The following is a 13,298-nucleotide window of genomic DNA, read 5'->3' as shown; positions in this document are numbered from 1 at the left end:
ACAGAGAGAGTTCCTGGCCAACCAGGGCTACACAGAGAGAAACCCTGTCTCAAAAAACAAAAACAAACAAACAAAAAGACTCAGTACCTCTGTGTTTTTAATCTTCCTGTATTAACATGCAGGACCTTAAAAGAAGGTCCCTATGGTGTTCACTAATTAGCTTAACAACTACTCATTGACTATTTGCTCTCCATGATGCACAGTAGCCAGATAGTGTAAGTAAATACAGGATTTATCCCACTTGCAAACTAACACTCACCTACCACTGTTATCTTCTGAATGCTGGAACAAAGCATGTAGATCAGAGAAAAGGGGTTTAATCTTCAAAGCACACTAAGGAGTCTGAGCCTCATCAACCTACACCCACTTCCATGTGCCCTGTGGGCGGCTAAGGTGGATGCTACACATACAATGACTTTCTGATACAACTGAGCAATTCAAGGATAGGAAATTTCAGTCTTTTACAATGGACTTCAAGTCAACATGGTCAGCTTTTGTTCCGGAGGGAAGCACTCTGTTTTTAAGACAGGCTCTCGTGCCGCAGTGTTGGCCTCGTACCCTTGAACGTCCAGTCTCCATCTCCCAAGTGATGGGATTACAGATGTGCGTCATCGTACCTGGCATTACATTGCCTTTATTTAATTTTTCAGATTAAATTTATTTAGAGAGAACCCAGATAGGTTCATCTGACAATTTATGATGTGACGAATACAATTCTATGCAGTGTTCCACAGAAAATAGCCTTCCAAGGTTGCCAAGCCGTGTGTGGTGGTGGCTTCGGGACACATTTCGTTCACCTCGCCCTTACGCTCTAGTCGCCCGCTCTCGGGATGGTTGCCTCGGGGTTCACACGACCTTGGCTTCTTTCTTATGATTACCCCTAGGGTGTGTAGCACCTCCTAGATCGCGGTTAAGTATCGGGCCAGACCTGGGAGTCACCCCGCGGACTCGCCGGCCTGCAGTTCCCAGCAGCCCTATACTTCCGGCCCCGAGCTTCCGGCCTCGCCCACGCGTCGCGAAGGCTTGTGGGAGTGGCTTCCTTGGATTCGCGCCTGGCAACGGCTGGGCGTCCAGCTCTGGCCTGCTGAGGTTCAGGCGTCGCGTCTTCCCCAGGCCCACTCGTGGTCAGCCCGCTCCCCTCGGCGCGAGGTAGGAGATGGGCCCGGCTCCTCGCGGCCACCCTCCCTGCTGCCCAGCTGCCTGCCCCGTGCGTGAGTGGCGGCGGGGTCGCGTGGGCAAGCGGGCTGGTGGCTCCCAAGCCCCGCTCTGGCGAATTCGCTTCCGCCGACAACACTTTGTTAGTGCTCCTTCTCAGGGGGGTGGACATCCCCGCTCCACCTGGCCTGGCCACCCAGGCCAAAGTCACAACGGCTTGGCGATGCCACCGCACCAGTGAAACTTTTAGAGTTTCACAGTGGGTAGTAACAGTAAACATTTGTAATAGTTGCGTCAGGTCAAGCTTTGGAGTGAAGGCAAAAATACAGAAAAAAAATGCACAAAGCACAGGCTTACGAGGATAAAAACACCCGTTTTCCCTGGATGCCAAAGTTCCCAGGTGCTCATTCACGCATATAAGATGATATATTTGCATTGTAGCTAAGCCATTTCCCTATTTTGTCATCTTACACTAATCGTTGCTAAATAATCATTATGCCGAATTGTTCAGGGGAAAAGGAAAAAAGCCTGTGTATGTTCAGTAAAAACAATTTCCCCCAAAATATTTCAATTTGCATTTGGTTGAATCTGAGTATGCACAGATAAAGATATCTGGCTGACTTTTCTTTTTCCCCAAGATTCCCGCTCCCCTCACCCCCACCCCCACCCCCACCCCCGCCAGACAGGGTTTCTCTGTGTAGCCTTGGCTGTCCTGGACTCGCTTTATAGGCCAGGCTGGCCTCGAACTCACAGCGATCCACCTGCTCTGCCTCCCGAGTGCTAAGATTAAAGGTGTGTGCCACCACACCCGGCTTCCCAAGAATCTTAATAAGCCTAAAACTCCACTTTTCCTTTTTATCTTCACCTCTGGTTGTGAAGTTTGAAGAAACTACCACAGACGTTTTGAGTGTGGACTGTCCACTAGAAATGCTGTGTTGTACTATGTTAGCTGCTCATAGTTGTGAGTAAAGCATAGTTAATTCATTTAATCTTTCCTAGCTTTGCTTTCCACATCTTTAACACTTGTGTATTGGTCTGTTCAGCTATATATAATGTCTCTCAGGTGTGTGTGTTTGTGTGTGTAAGTCTGGTTATAACCCAGAAGAAAGGTCTAGTTCTAAAAGCGGATTGTTGCACTACATTTCAATAAATGAAATTGACATTAGAAGGGTTTGTAAGCAGAAAGTTCTGCAACATGTTATTTGAAAGTGTAGTCCCTGGAACTTGTTTTTTTAAAAAAACAAAACAAAACAAACAAACAAACAAAAAACATTCTAGTGTTGGGGAGATGGCTCAATTGGTAAGCTTGATGAAAACGCATGAGGACCTGAGTTGATCTCCAGTACCCACTTAGCAACCTAGTGTGGTGGCTGTCCATGCTTGTAATCTCAGCTGTGGAGAAGCAAAGGCAAGAGGATTTGTGCTGCTTCCTGGTCAGCTAGCTTGGCCAAATCTGAGCTCCAGGTCTCAGGGAGAGATCTTGTCTTAAGAAACAAGGTAGGCAGTGCCCAAAGAGGATGACACCCCAGGATGACCTCTGCCTCCACAGGCACACATTCACACCTGTATGTGCACACACATCCAGGAGCTCTCCACACAAAGAAATTCACATCCTGGCTGTCAGAATAACTTGTAGCTGTTATTGCAGTGCCTGGGAGGTAGAAGCATGAGTTCAAGGCCAGCCTTGTCTACATGATGAGTTCAAAGCCAGCCTAGGCCACATAAGACCCTGTTTCAGAAACAAAACAACTCCGCCCTCCAAAAAAAAAAAATCTCAATAAATTTACTTTCTGAGGGATCAAGGGATCTGCTTCACTTAAGATTTTCAGAATTTTCTGGGGAGCACCAGTCTGAAACGAACAGACCTTTAAGCTTTTGGTGCACGTTTGAGTTTGAGAGCTACTGGTTTAGGACAGTATTTCCCTCCTCTCTGTGGGGGATATAATCAAAGACCCACGTAGAAGTTTAAAGCCTCATATCATACTTTTTCTTTCATATACATACATACCTGTGCTAAATTTCAAATTATAAATTAGGCACACAAATTATAGAGATTAACAGCAAAACAAAATTATACTATACTGTGTTAAAAGTAATATAAATGTTTCTATAAATATTTTTGTTGTCCTGTTTTCACTCTTCTTTAATAAAGTGACTTGATACTTAAAGGGAATACTTTATGGCTTCTCTTTGAGATGCTTGAATTGCCAATGTCTCTGTTCTTGTCCAGTGATGAGCAAAACAACACAGACTATGATACGAGAGCCTGGTAACTGAGATAGCTGCTGTGTGGCTAATGGGCAGGTAGCCTATACAGTATATACACACTGGAGAAGGGAATAGTTAACATCCCAAGGGCACTGATTAGGATGGTGTAAGGTTTGATCACCCTGCTCAGAAGCGGGGACAGAGTTCCTGTATGACCCAGCAGTTCCATACCTAGGTATATACCCTGTAGAACTGAGCAATGGCTCAGCAGCTATAGGCCCCTGCTGCTTTTCCAGAGGACCTGAGTTCAGTGTCCAGTCACCCATGTTGGCCAGATCCCAACACAGACACATAAATTTATAAAAGAGAATGTTCATGTAAAAACTTGTATGTAAACATTTCTAAGAGAGTTATTCATAAAAGCCCAAAAGTAGTGCCAACCCAGTAGTCATTAACTAAAGAATAGAGAAGCCAACTGTTGTAAATTTATTATTCAGCCATGAAAAGGAATGCAGTATAAATGAAACTGCGCTATAAACCCTGGAAACATGCTGAATGAAAGAATCTAAACATAAATGCCATATGCTGTATGGTTTTATCCACATAAAATGTTGGCTAATGTATGGAGGCAGGAAGATGTTTAGTGGCTTTCAGAGGTTGGGGGAAAGGGGGGATGGGAGTAATTGCTAAAGAGCCTCAGGTTTTGTTTCTATAGGATGAAGAAATGTTCTGAAATTAGCAGTAATGGTTGTACACCTTTTGAATATACTGAAACACAATGACTGATAGACTTTATTGAGACCTAAGCTGGCTGCTCAGTTGCTGTGTAGCTGAAGCTGACCTTGAACTTGTGAGGCTTTTGCGTCTACATAGGGTGGTATCATCCATACACTGAATGGTATTTGGAAAGGAGGGTCTTGATCTTTTAAGACTGGTTCTCAACCTGTGGATTTTGACCCCCTTGGGATCAAATGGCCTTTTCATAGGGGTCATCCAAGGCCATAAGAAATATTACAATTCATAACTAGCAAAATTATCGTTATGAAGTAGCAATGAGAATAATTTTATGGTTGGGGTCACCACAGCATGAGGACCTGTATTAAAGGGTTGCAGCATTAGGAATGTTGAGAACCACTGGTTTTGTTTGTTTGTTTGTTTTTGTTTTGAGGTTTTGGTTTTCTGGTTTGTTTGTTTGGTTGGTTTTTCAAGACAAGAGTTTCTCTGTGTAGCGTTGGCTGTCCTGGACTTCCTTTGTAGACCAAGCTGGCCCCAAATTCACAAAGATCCGCCTGCCTCTGCTTCCTGAGTGCTGAGATTAAAGGCGTGCGCCACCACATCCAGCTGCGAGAACCACTGTTTTCGGAGAACTGAAGTCAACAGTGAACATGGTTCACTATAACATTTACTCAGAAAATGCTACAGAACTATGCAAACTAAGAGGTTCAAAGCTCAGTGTTCTGTTGGGTGTTTACTCCAAGCTCCTGGGAGGCAGAACCAGGAAGATCTTGGCAAGCTGGTGGCCAGCCTGGTGTACATACTTAGTCCCAGGCCAGCCAGGGTTACACAGTGAGACCTTGTCTCAAAGGAGAACAAAACAAACAAATCGAAAACAATCCCCCAAATCACATAAACAACAAAAAACACTTGTGAAACTGACCAGGTCATCAAAGGCAGGCATTAAAAAAAAAAAGCCACCATATATTTGAAAGATGTCAGTTTAAAGAAACAGTTTGCATCACTTGGGATATGGTGGAGCTGGTAGGTGTGCCTAGTCCAAACAGTGGGCTTGACACCAGATTGATGGCCTAAAAAGAGTGCTGAATTTTTACTTTGCATGTTAAGGAATGCAAAACAGTTCTGAACCAAAGGTTGTGTGTTGTTTGATTGTGTATGCATGATGAGGGTGAGGAGTGAGCACACCCATGGAGGTCAGAGGGCAGCTCTGTACAGACTGTTCCTCCATTCACCTTGACACAGGCTCTGGGGATGAAACTCAGGTCACCAGGCTTGTGTGCCAAGCACTTCTCTCTCTCTCTCTCTCTCTCTCTCTCTCTCTCTCTCTCTCTCTCTCTCTCTCTCTCTCTTTCTCTCTCTCTCTCTTTTTACTGCATCCTGAACTGAGGTATAAAGTATAGATTTTCTGGCTATTGAGCAGGTGAACAAAGCCTCCAGGGTGCACTAGACTTTTAGAGTTTGTGCTGAGCTCCCTGCTCAGGGAGCTCAGGGATTGTGGTCCCCGAGCTAGCAGAGGAGGCTGCACAGGAGGTTGATCCCAGGAGAAACCAGCAAAGGAAAACCTACAGGAGAGATGTACAGAAAGTGAAAGCAAATACAATTTAAAATCCCCAAAGCATGACTTTAGGATTCAAAAGGTTGTGAGAAACGACATAAACTTGATATTATGCCAAACAGTAAGAGTAAGTGGAAGTTTCTTTGCAGTTTACTAGCACATCTGAGATACAAGTTAGATAGTGCAGCTGAGTTTTGACTAATTCCCTTCCCTGCCACTTCGTTTTCCTTAAACACGACTGGATTTCATTAACATTTTAGGGCCCTTTCCCAGATGTGCACATAGTTAGTACATTTAGCACGTCTCCTACAAGTACACTTTGTATTGACATGTTTTTCTCTCTATTCCCATCTTTTTCAGCACTTACTGTGAAGACTTCCAACTGTGCAGCAAAGCTTAGAGACTTTGTATTTACAGTGACTCTGTTTGCTCCCTGGTGCCTCGCATCATTTTCTACACTTCCTCACTATATATCCACTTATCTGTCCCTCTCAGTGTATCTTCTTTTTGTGCTTTGCAAAGTAAATCACAGACATAAACTTTCCCCTAAATACACTGCATATGGCTTATATTTCCACCTTTGTTAAGATTAATTTTGTTTAAATTTAATTTTGATATAGTTACAAAGAAGAGCAGAACTAAGTACATAGTTGCTAGGTTTTCTAGGTAGAGGCCCTACCATGGTTTTACATCCCCAGCCCCTTTGCTGGGCTCTCACCTTGTATGCCAGTGTAACCCAAATCCTTGTGACTATAGAGAACATTTATCGTCATCCCATTTGCTCATGCTCATTTTCTTTTTCTTTTTTAAGATTTATTTATTTATTATGTATACAGTGTTCTGCCTACGTGCATGCCTGTACACCAGAAGAGGACATTAGATCTCATCATAGAGGGTTGTGAGCCACCATGTGGTTACTGGGACTTGAACTCAGGACCTTTGGAAGAGCAGGCAGTGCTCTTCACCTATGAGCCAGTGCTCTTCACCTCTGAGCCATCTCTCCAGCCCAATGCCCATTTTCATTCACTTACTATTACCCAGCCCCAAGAAGCAGCCATGTCTGACTGTTTTCTACTACAGAGTGGTTTTGCCTCTTCTGGAATGTCACAGAAGTCAAGCAATGCCCTGTGTGCTCTTTTCTGGAAGGCTTCCTTCCACACGGTGTCCATGCCATGTTCCTTGTTGTCGTGCGTTGTCTAGTTGGGCCTAGCACTCCACTGCACAATAGGTCATGTTTTGTTCATCCATTCCACCACAGGGCACCTGGGCTGACCATTTGGGGCTGTTAGGAATAACACTGCTATCAAACATTCTTACATTAATATTTTGGTGCACACATGTTTTTATTTCTGTCACAAAAATACTCTAGAGTAGAGTTTCTAGGTCATAAAAGGTTAATAGTATGAAGCCGCAGACCTTTCCCCAAAGTTGTAACATTTTATGCCCTCACTAATGATGTGCACACAGCTACAGGTCTTCCGGTTGCCCTCCATTCTTGCCGACTTTGTGTGTTGTTGGCCTTTATAATTGGTGCTGGGCTGGGGTATAATGGGGTTTGCCTTACATTCTAATTGACTGTTGCTTTTTTCCCCCCGAACTTAACCTCTGTGAAAATTAGGGTAATCACCTGTAGCCTTCTCGTTGCCTGTCACTTACACAGAAGGTGTGGAGCAAATATGAAATGAGGGTAGTAGATATATATTTTGACAGTTTGGGGAATTTGGAAAAAAGGATAAAAATGAATTTAATTGACTTTGTTTGAACTAAGAATTATTTCTCAGGACTGGGTGTTACTTGTAGCATGCTTAGCATGCACAAGGCCCGGGATTCAACTCCTAGCATCAGAAAAACGAATTCTTATCCCAGGAACACTTTTATTAACAGGTACAAATGATGGAAAATGTGCACCTGGCTCCAGAAACGGATGAGGACGATCTTTACTCTGGTTTTAATGACTACAACCCAGCCTATGATACGGAGGTAAAAAACATTTGTTTACCTTGGTCTTTTTTAACCAATTCAGCTGATTCATGAGGACTTTGGGTTTAGGTTATTTTTTTGTTTTGTTTTTATGTATTTCAGACTAAGTAAAGTATTAAGAACTAGAAAAGTGCTTGTTGAAGAGCCCCATAATCCTGCTAATGGCAGTGGCAGAGCGGAAGGAAGCCCATGAGATAGCGTACGTGCCTGGGCTAGCATAGCTGTGCACATGTGCTCTTCAGCACTAGCTGTAGGCAGAAGTAAAGCTTACATAACCCGGAGAGGCCTAAGATCAGTTTGGGTTTTTTAATTTAAAAAGTTTTCAAAATATTTAAAATTTTTGTTTTATGGTATGAGTGTTTTGCCTGCATGTATTTATTATTTATGAGCACCACGTCCATGCCTGGTGCCTGCAAAGGTCAGAAGAGGGCATCAGATCCCTGGAACTGGAGCTGCCGACAGTTGTGAGCCGTGGTGCTAGGAACCAAAGCAAGGTCCTCTTCAAGAGCAGCAAGCACTCTTAATCTCTGAGCCGTCTCCAGCCTCAGTCTGCTTTTGCTTTTCCAGTCTGTGCTGTGTCTTCTTAATTGGTACATGTTGATGTACAAGATCTGGCCATGGGCCGTGAGGCTCGTATTCTGGAAATGGAGCTCAGCTGATGGAGTGTTTTCCTGGCATGCAGCCCCAAGGCCCTGCGTTCAGTCTCTAGCACTGTCTCCAAGAACCTTAGAGTAGAGACCATCTTTGTAGTGCTCTATTTTTTAACTGCCATGTAGTTATTTTTCTCGTGTTATGCATACATTTTATAGAGAGATGAAGAAATAGGAGTGAGTATAGAGGAGAAATGACAGTCAAGAAGTCTAAGAAATATCCACTTGTGAAACAGATAAGGTAGTGTACACCTGTGACCTTTGCACTTTGGAGGCTGAGGCAGGAAGATCATGATTTGGAGGCCAACCTGGTCTACATATTAAAACTCTGTATCAAAAAATCCCAACACAAAAGATGTATATACTGTTAACATTTTGTCCTGTTTCCTTTTACTTCTGTGTATCTATACATCTTTCATCATATTTGGGATAGGCAATTTTGTTTGCCTTTTTTCCACTTAACATCATGTTATGATGCTACATGTGTAAGTAAATAGGTTCTTATGGCTGCATAACACTGAAAATTCTCAGTTGATTAGACTGTTTTTCCAGACAGGGTTTCTCTATGTATCCCTGCCTGTTCTGGAATTTACTCTGTATACCAGGCTGGCCTCAAACTCAGAGATCCGCCTGCCTCTGCCTCCTGAGTGCTGGGATCAAAGGTGTGCGCCACCACGCTTGGCTAGACATGTAGACATAATTTCTATCATAGGTTTCTCCCTTCAAGTTTTCTGCTATTGTAAATAACTTTACAATAAAAAATATTCATGAATAATTTCTTTATTTTGACTAAAATCTTTTATGATAGATTACAGAGTGGAATTATTGAATCATAAAAGTATCAGTTTTACAGAATCAGAACCTGTCTGCCCTCTCAGGCTGTCATAGTATACCTTCAGGACTCAGTTTGAAACAAGAACACGAAACTCCTAAACTAACCGCACAGCAAATGACAGTTGGCCTATGCATGGATTTCTTCCATACTGACCAAAGCTGTGAAAGGGGTATTTCAGTATATAACTGACTCATTTGAAATTTGCTTAGGATGTTCATATGCAAGTTAGTAACTAAGGCACAAAGAGAAAGGTAAGAGTGTTATTTGTTGTCTGTAATTGGAGCATTGATTGGCTTTGGTGGTGGTGGTGGGGGCATTTGAGACAGGGTTTCACTTGTAATCCTGGCTGTCCTGGACTCACTTTGTAGACCATGCTGGCTTCGAACTCACAGAGATCTGCCTATGATTGCCTATTTTTTAAAAAATTGTGAGTTAATTAGTTTTCTTGGTTAACCAATTTTTACTAATAGGTCAGAGATCTCAAGAGGCATCTTTTTGTTAAAAGGTCCACCAGAGTAGACATATCAGTTATGCTGGTGCTTGTCTTTGACTTTATTTTTCATATAAAAGCCTTCAGTTTTTATGGCTAAGAGTTGTATACACATTTAATTTTTTATATTTGATATGAAGTTAGAATTTTTTATTTGATAAAATCATGTTTCAGAGTTTTTTGTACTAGCATCCTGGTTATGTAGTTTTGATTATCCATAATTTTTTAATTAATTGATAGTGACTATTTTATATACACTGGCTATATATACTTTTCTTAGTGTTTCATAACAAAATACCTCAGCCCACAGTTGTGAGACTGAGCATCCAGGAATAGGCAGCTGTGTCAGCTCACTCTCATCACTATCACATTTAGTTGCCATTCCTTAGTAAGAGAAATAAATGTTACTTGGCCATATTACCATTTGTATGGCAAGGCATCATGATGCCAAAGTGTCTCCAAGAGAGACAGATCACATGGTGAGATAGACAGCCATAGTGGAGGCAGGGTCATTCTTACTCTTAGAAAGTCTGTTCTCTCAAGAACAAACTGTTCTCTCAAGAACAAGTCACGACTAAGCACTGCAACTCAATAACCTCACTATGTGGCCCCACCTCTTAAAGAAGCACATTGTCTACACCACCACACTGAGGACTGAGCCTCTGTCCTTAAACCTCTGGGACGGAAGCCACATCCAAACCATGGCAGCAAGGGTGCTTTTCAGGAAGCAGACTGAATTGAATCAAAGGCAAGTATGAGGGTTGTGTTCCGTGCATCTGAAGTTAGTATAGAAGCAGGAAGTGAGAGCCGCTTAGAAGATGGGCAGTTGGGAAGGCAGGATGCTAGGTAACTCAGGAGCACACATATCCTTTCTTCAGACTTCCTTGGGGGAAATTAAGTAAAGATCAGGAATCAGAAATGTTTATTTCAGTGGAGATGTTGGTTCCTGTCTGCAGGGCAATTTCTGTTTTTCACTTAGACAAACAAAAAAGGAGCAGAGAAAATATTTGCCTTCTTGCCTGTGGAGACTGTGGCCCTTTCTGTATTGCAGCCTCCTTAGATAGAGACGGTAGTGTGACCATGGAATACTAGAAGAAGGGAGGGGAAAGGGGAGGGCAAGGGAAGAGCAGAGCAGAGGGGAGGGCAGGAGGGGAGGAGAAGGGAAAAGGGAAGAGAGAAAAGGAAGATTTGAATCTCGCTCCCAGCTACTAGGGAGAGAGGAGGAAACGTCATGTCCTCCAACGTTTGACATTTAGCCAGGTAATGGCACCACCCTCTTTTAGGGGTTTTGATTATCATTGAATCAAATGAATACATTGAAATGATGTCAAATGAATACACAGTTCACAGTCATAAAATTGAGGACTTTCCTGTGAAGTGTGAAGCCAAAAGTACACAGCAGCATAATTAATTATTCTTCTACTTTGGAAGATCTTTTTTTGGGGAAAAAAAAAAAGGTTTCCCGAGATTCCAGAGGAGCCAGGCATGGTGGCACATGCTTTTGATCCCAGCACTTGGGAGGCAGAGGCAAGCAGATCTCTGTGAGTTTGAGGCCAGCCTGTTCTACAAAAGCAAGTCCAGGATAGCCAGGGCTACACATAGAAACCCTGTCTCGAAAAACAAAAACAAAACAAACAAACAAACAAAAAGATCCCAGAGGAGTCGATATTTGGGGGTTGGGAGTGTAGAGTTTGAAGGCAGGAGTCTCTGTTTAGGGTAGGATGAATTATAGAGGGTCTTGACTATGAACCAGAAGAGTTTATGTTTTGTCATACTTATTTTGAATGTTAAATTTGCCTTTTTACTTTAGGAATTGGAGAATGACACAGGTTTTCAGCAAGCAGTGAGAACCAGTCATGGCAGAAGACCTCCAGTAAGCAAATTAAAAATAAAGTTGTAGAAATCATGACACAGAATTCACCATCGTAATGGTGTTTAGGTGTACAGCCCAGTAATGCTGAGTACATTTTTGTTGTGAAACAGAACTTCAAAATGGTCTCCTCCTGCAGACTTAAAACTCCCGTCCATTAAATAACTCCCCAGCTTTTCCTTCCCTGACATCCAGCAGCCACCACTCAGACCTCTGTTTCTCTGACTTTGACTGCTGAGCACGCTCATAGAGGGATCACGCAGTGTTTGCCTGTTGGGCGCTGGCACGCTTCACTTAGTGAATGGCCTTGAGGTTCAGCATTGTATTCTCTGGGTTGTCTTCTTTCAGATCCATGATTTGCAAAGACTTCCCTCCACTTCTGTGGGCTACTGTCATGTTGCCTGTACTCTCCAGTACTCAAGGCTCTTTGGCTCAATACAGCCCTATTGTCTGTCTTGTTGCTTGTGCTGTTGGTGTCATGTCCTGGAAATCATTGTGAAGACAAAGGCCGTGAGCTTTTCTTCTGTTATTTGCTCCCAGGAGATTTGTAGTTTTGGTCTTTAATGTACTTTGAATTAATTTTATGTGTGTTTGTAAGATAAAGTATCAAGTTCTTCCTTTTGAATATTGAAAAGGCTGATCTTTCCTTCTTGAATGGTCTCTTTTGGTTTATGAATGCTCACATAAAGCAATTTTACTAGTTCCTAACAATAGCAGAATTATGCATTGTTTTCAGAACTGCAACTGCCACCTATTCCTTTTTTGTTTGTTTGTTCGATTTTGGTTTTGTTTTTGGCGCAGGGTCTCACCATACGGGCTAAACTAGCTTTGAGCCTGTTCCTGTGTCAGCCAGGATCACAGATGTGCAGCACCACATTGGCTCAATCCTTTCTCATTGTTCCCAGTTTTCTGCTAAAACTGCTGGTCTTCTGTTTGGCCCACTAATGTACGAAGCATGACCATGCTCGGCTGGTATTTCTGCTGTATGTACACCTTCTGGATAGCTTTCCGTTTGTTTGCCTGTCTACCTTCTGACCTTGTGAACAGCCTCTTGAGATGACCCACGAAAGCCTGGGGGAAAGCCTGGCTGTCTCCCTGGCGGACCCTTTCCTCCAGCACTTACTACCTCAGTTTGAATGTGAGAGCTTTGCTCAGCTTCTCAGCCATTCCTGTGAAAAGGAAAGAAGCCCTGAGGGTGAAGAACTGCCCTAGTGCAGGCTCCTGTTCTTCCTGCCCTAAGATTCTGTCTCTTACATTGGTAGTTCTCTGCTGCATTCAAACAGATTTTTACACTGTGTGTGTGTGTGTGTGTGTGTGTGTGTGTGTGTGTGTGTGTGTGTGTCTGTGTGTGTGTGTGTGTGTGTGTGTGTGTGTGTGCGCGCTGTCTGAGCATGCATGGACAGAGTGTGCATAAGGTGGTTGGTTGGAGTCTTTCTCTTCTTACACTTTTCCATGGTTCAGGGATTGAACTCAGGCTCTTGGTTTCCCTGGTGAGTGCTTTTGCACACTGAGCCATCTACCTCACTAGCCCAAACTTGTTTTTTAACAAACACTTTTGTCTCAGCCTTTTTAGTTGTTCTCCTGAGGGAAGGCACTGTAAAACAGTAGCCCAGTATAGCAAGAGGTAGAATTCCTTATTGAGTGATACTCAGTTATGCTCAACAACTAAAATGTTGAGGATTCACCCGCGTGGTCCCTTTTGATTCGAGCTCCAACTGTATGACATGTTATTTGTAACCTTTGTATGCAGCATCCTTTTTACTTAAAAGTTGAAGAAATTTGTTCTCAAAGATATTAAATATAGTTGACGGAGAATAGGG

At 43.0% G+C, this 13,298-nt stretch overlaps 1 protein-coding gene across 2 annotated transcripts in view; it reads left to right on the top strand.

Annotated features, from left to right (window-relative positions):
- Window positions 1–994: 994 nt before the first annotated feature.
- IFT88 (intraflagellar transport 88) overlaps window positions 995–13,298 on the top strand; it is a 91,007-nt gene continuing 78,703 nt past the window's right edge. Inside the window, exons 1-3 of one of the 2 annotated variants that reach the window (XM_084767476.1) lie at window positions 995–1,149; window positions 7,538–7,633; window positions 11,419–11,481. In XM_084767476.1, coding sequence (XP_084623602.1) covers window positions 7,544–7,633; window positions 11,419–11,481 — 153 coding nt within the window. In that variant the 5' untranslated portion in view covers window positions 995–1,149; window positions 7,538–7,543. The remainder of the gene's footprint in view (window positions 1,150–7,537; window positions 7,634–11,418; window positions 11,482–13,298) is intronic. The other variant, XM_084767475.1, reaches the window with a different exon arrangement.

Source organism: Acomys minous (genome assembly GCF_964271855.1).
Source record: "Acomys minous genome assembly, chromosome: 18".
In the NCBI taxonomy this organism is placed as follows: Eukaryota; Metazoa; Chordata; class Mammalia; order Rodentia; family Muridae; genus Acomys; species Acomys minous.
This window is presented reverse-complemented; position numbering and strand designations above follow the sequence as displayed.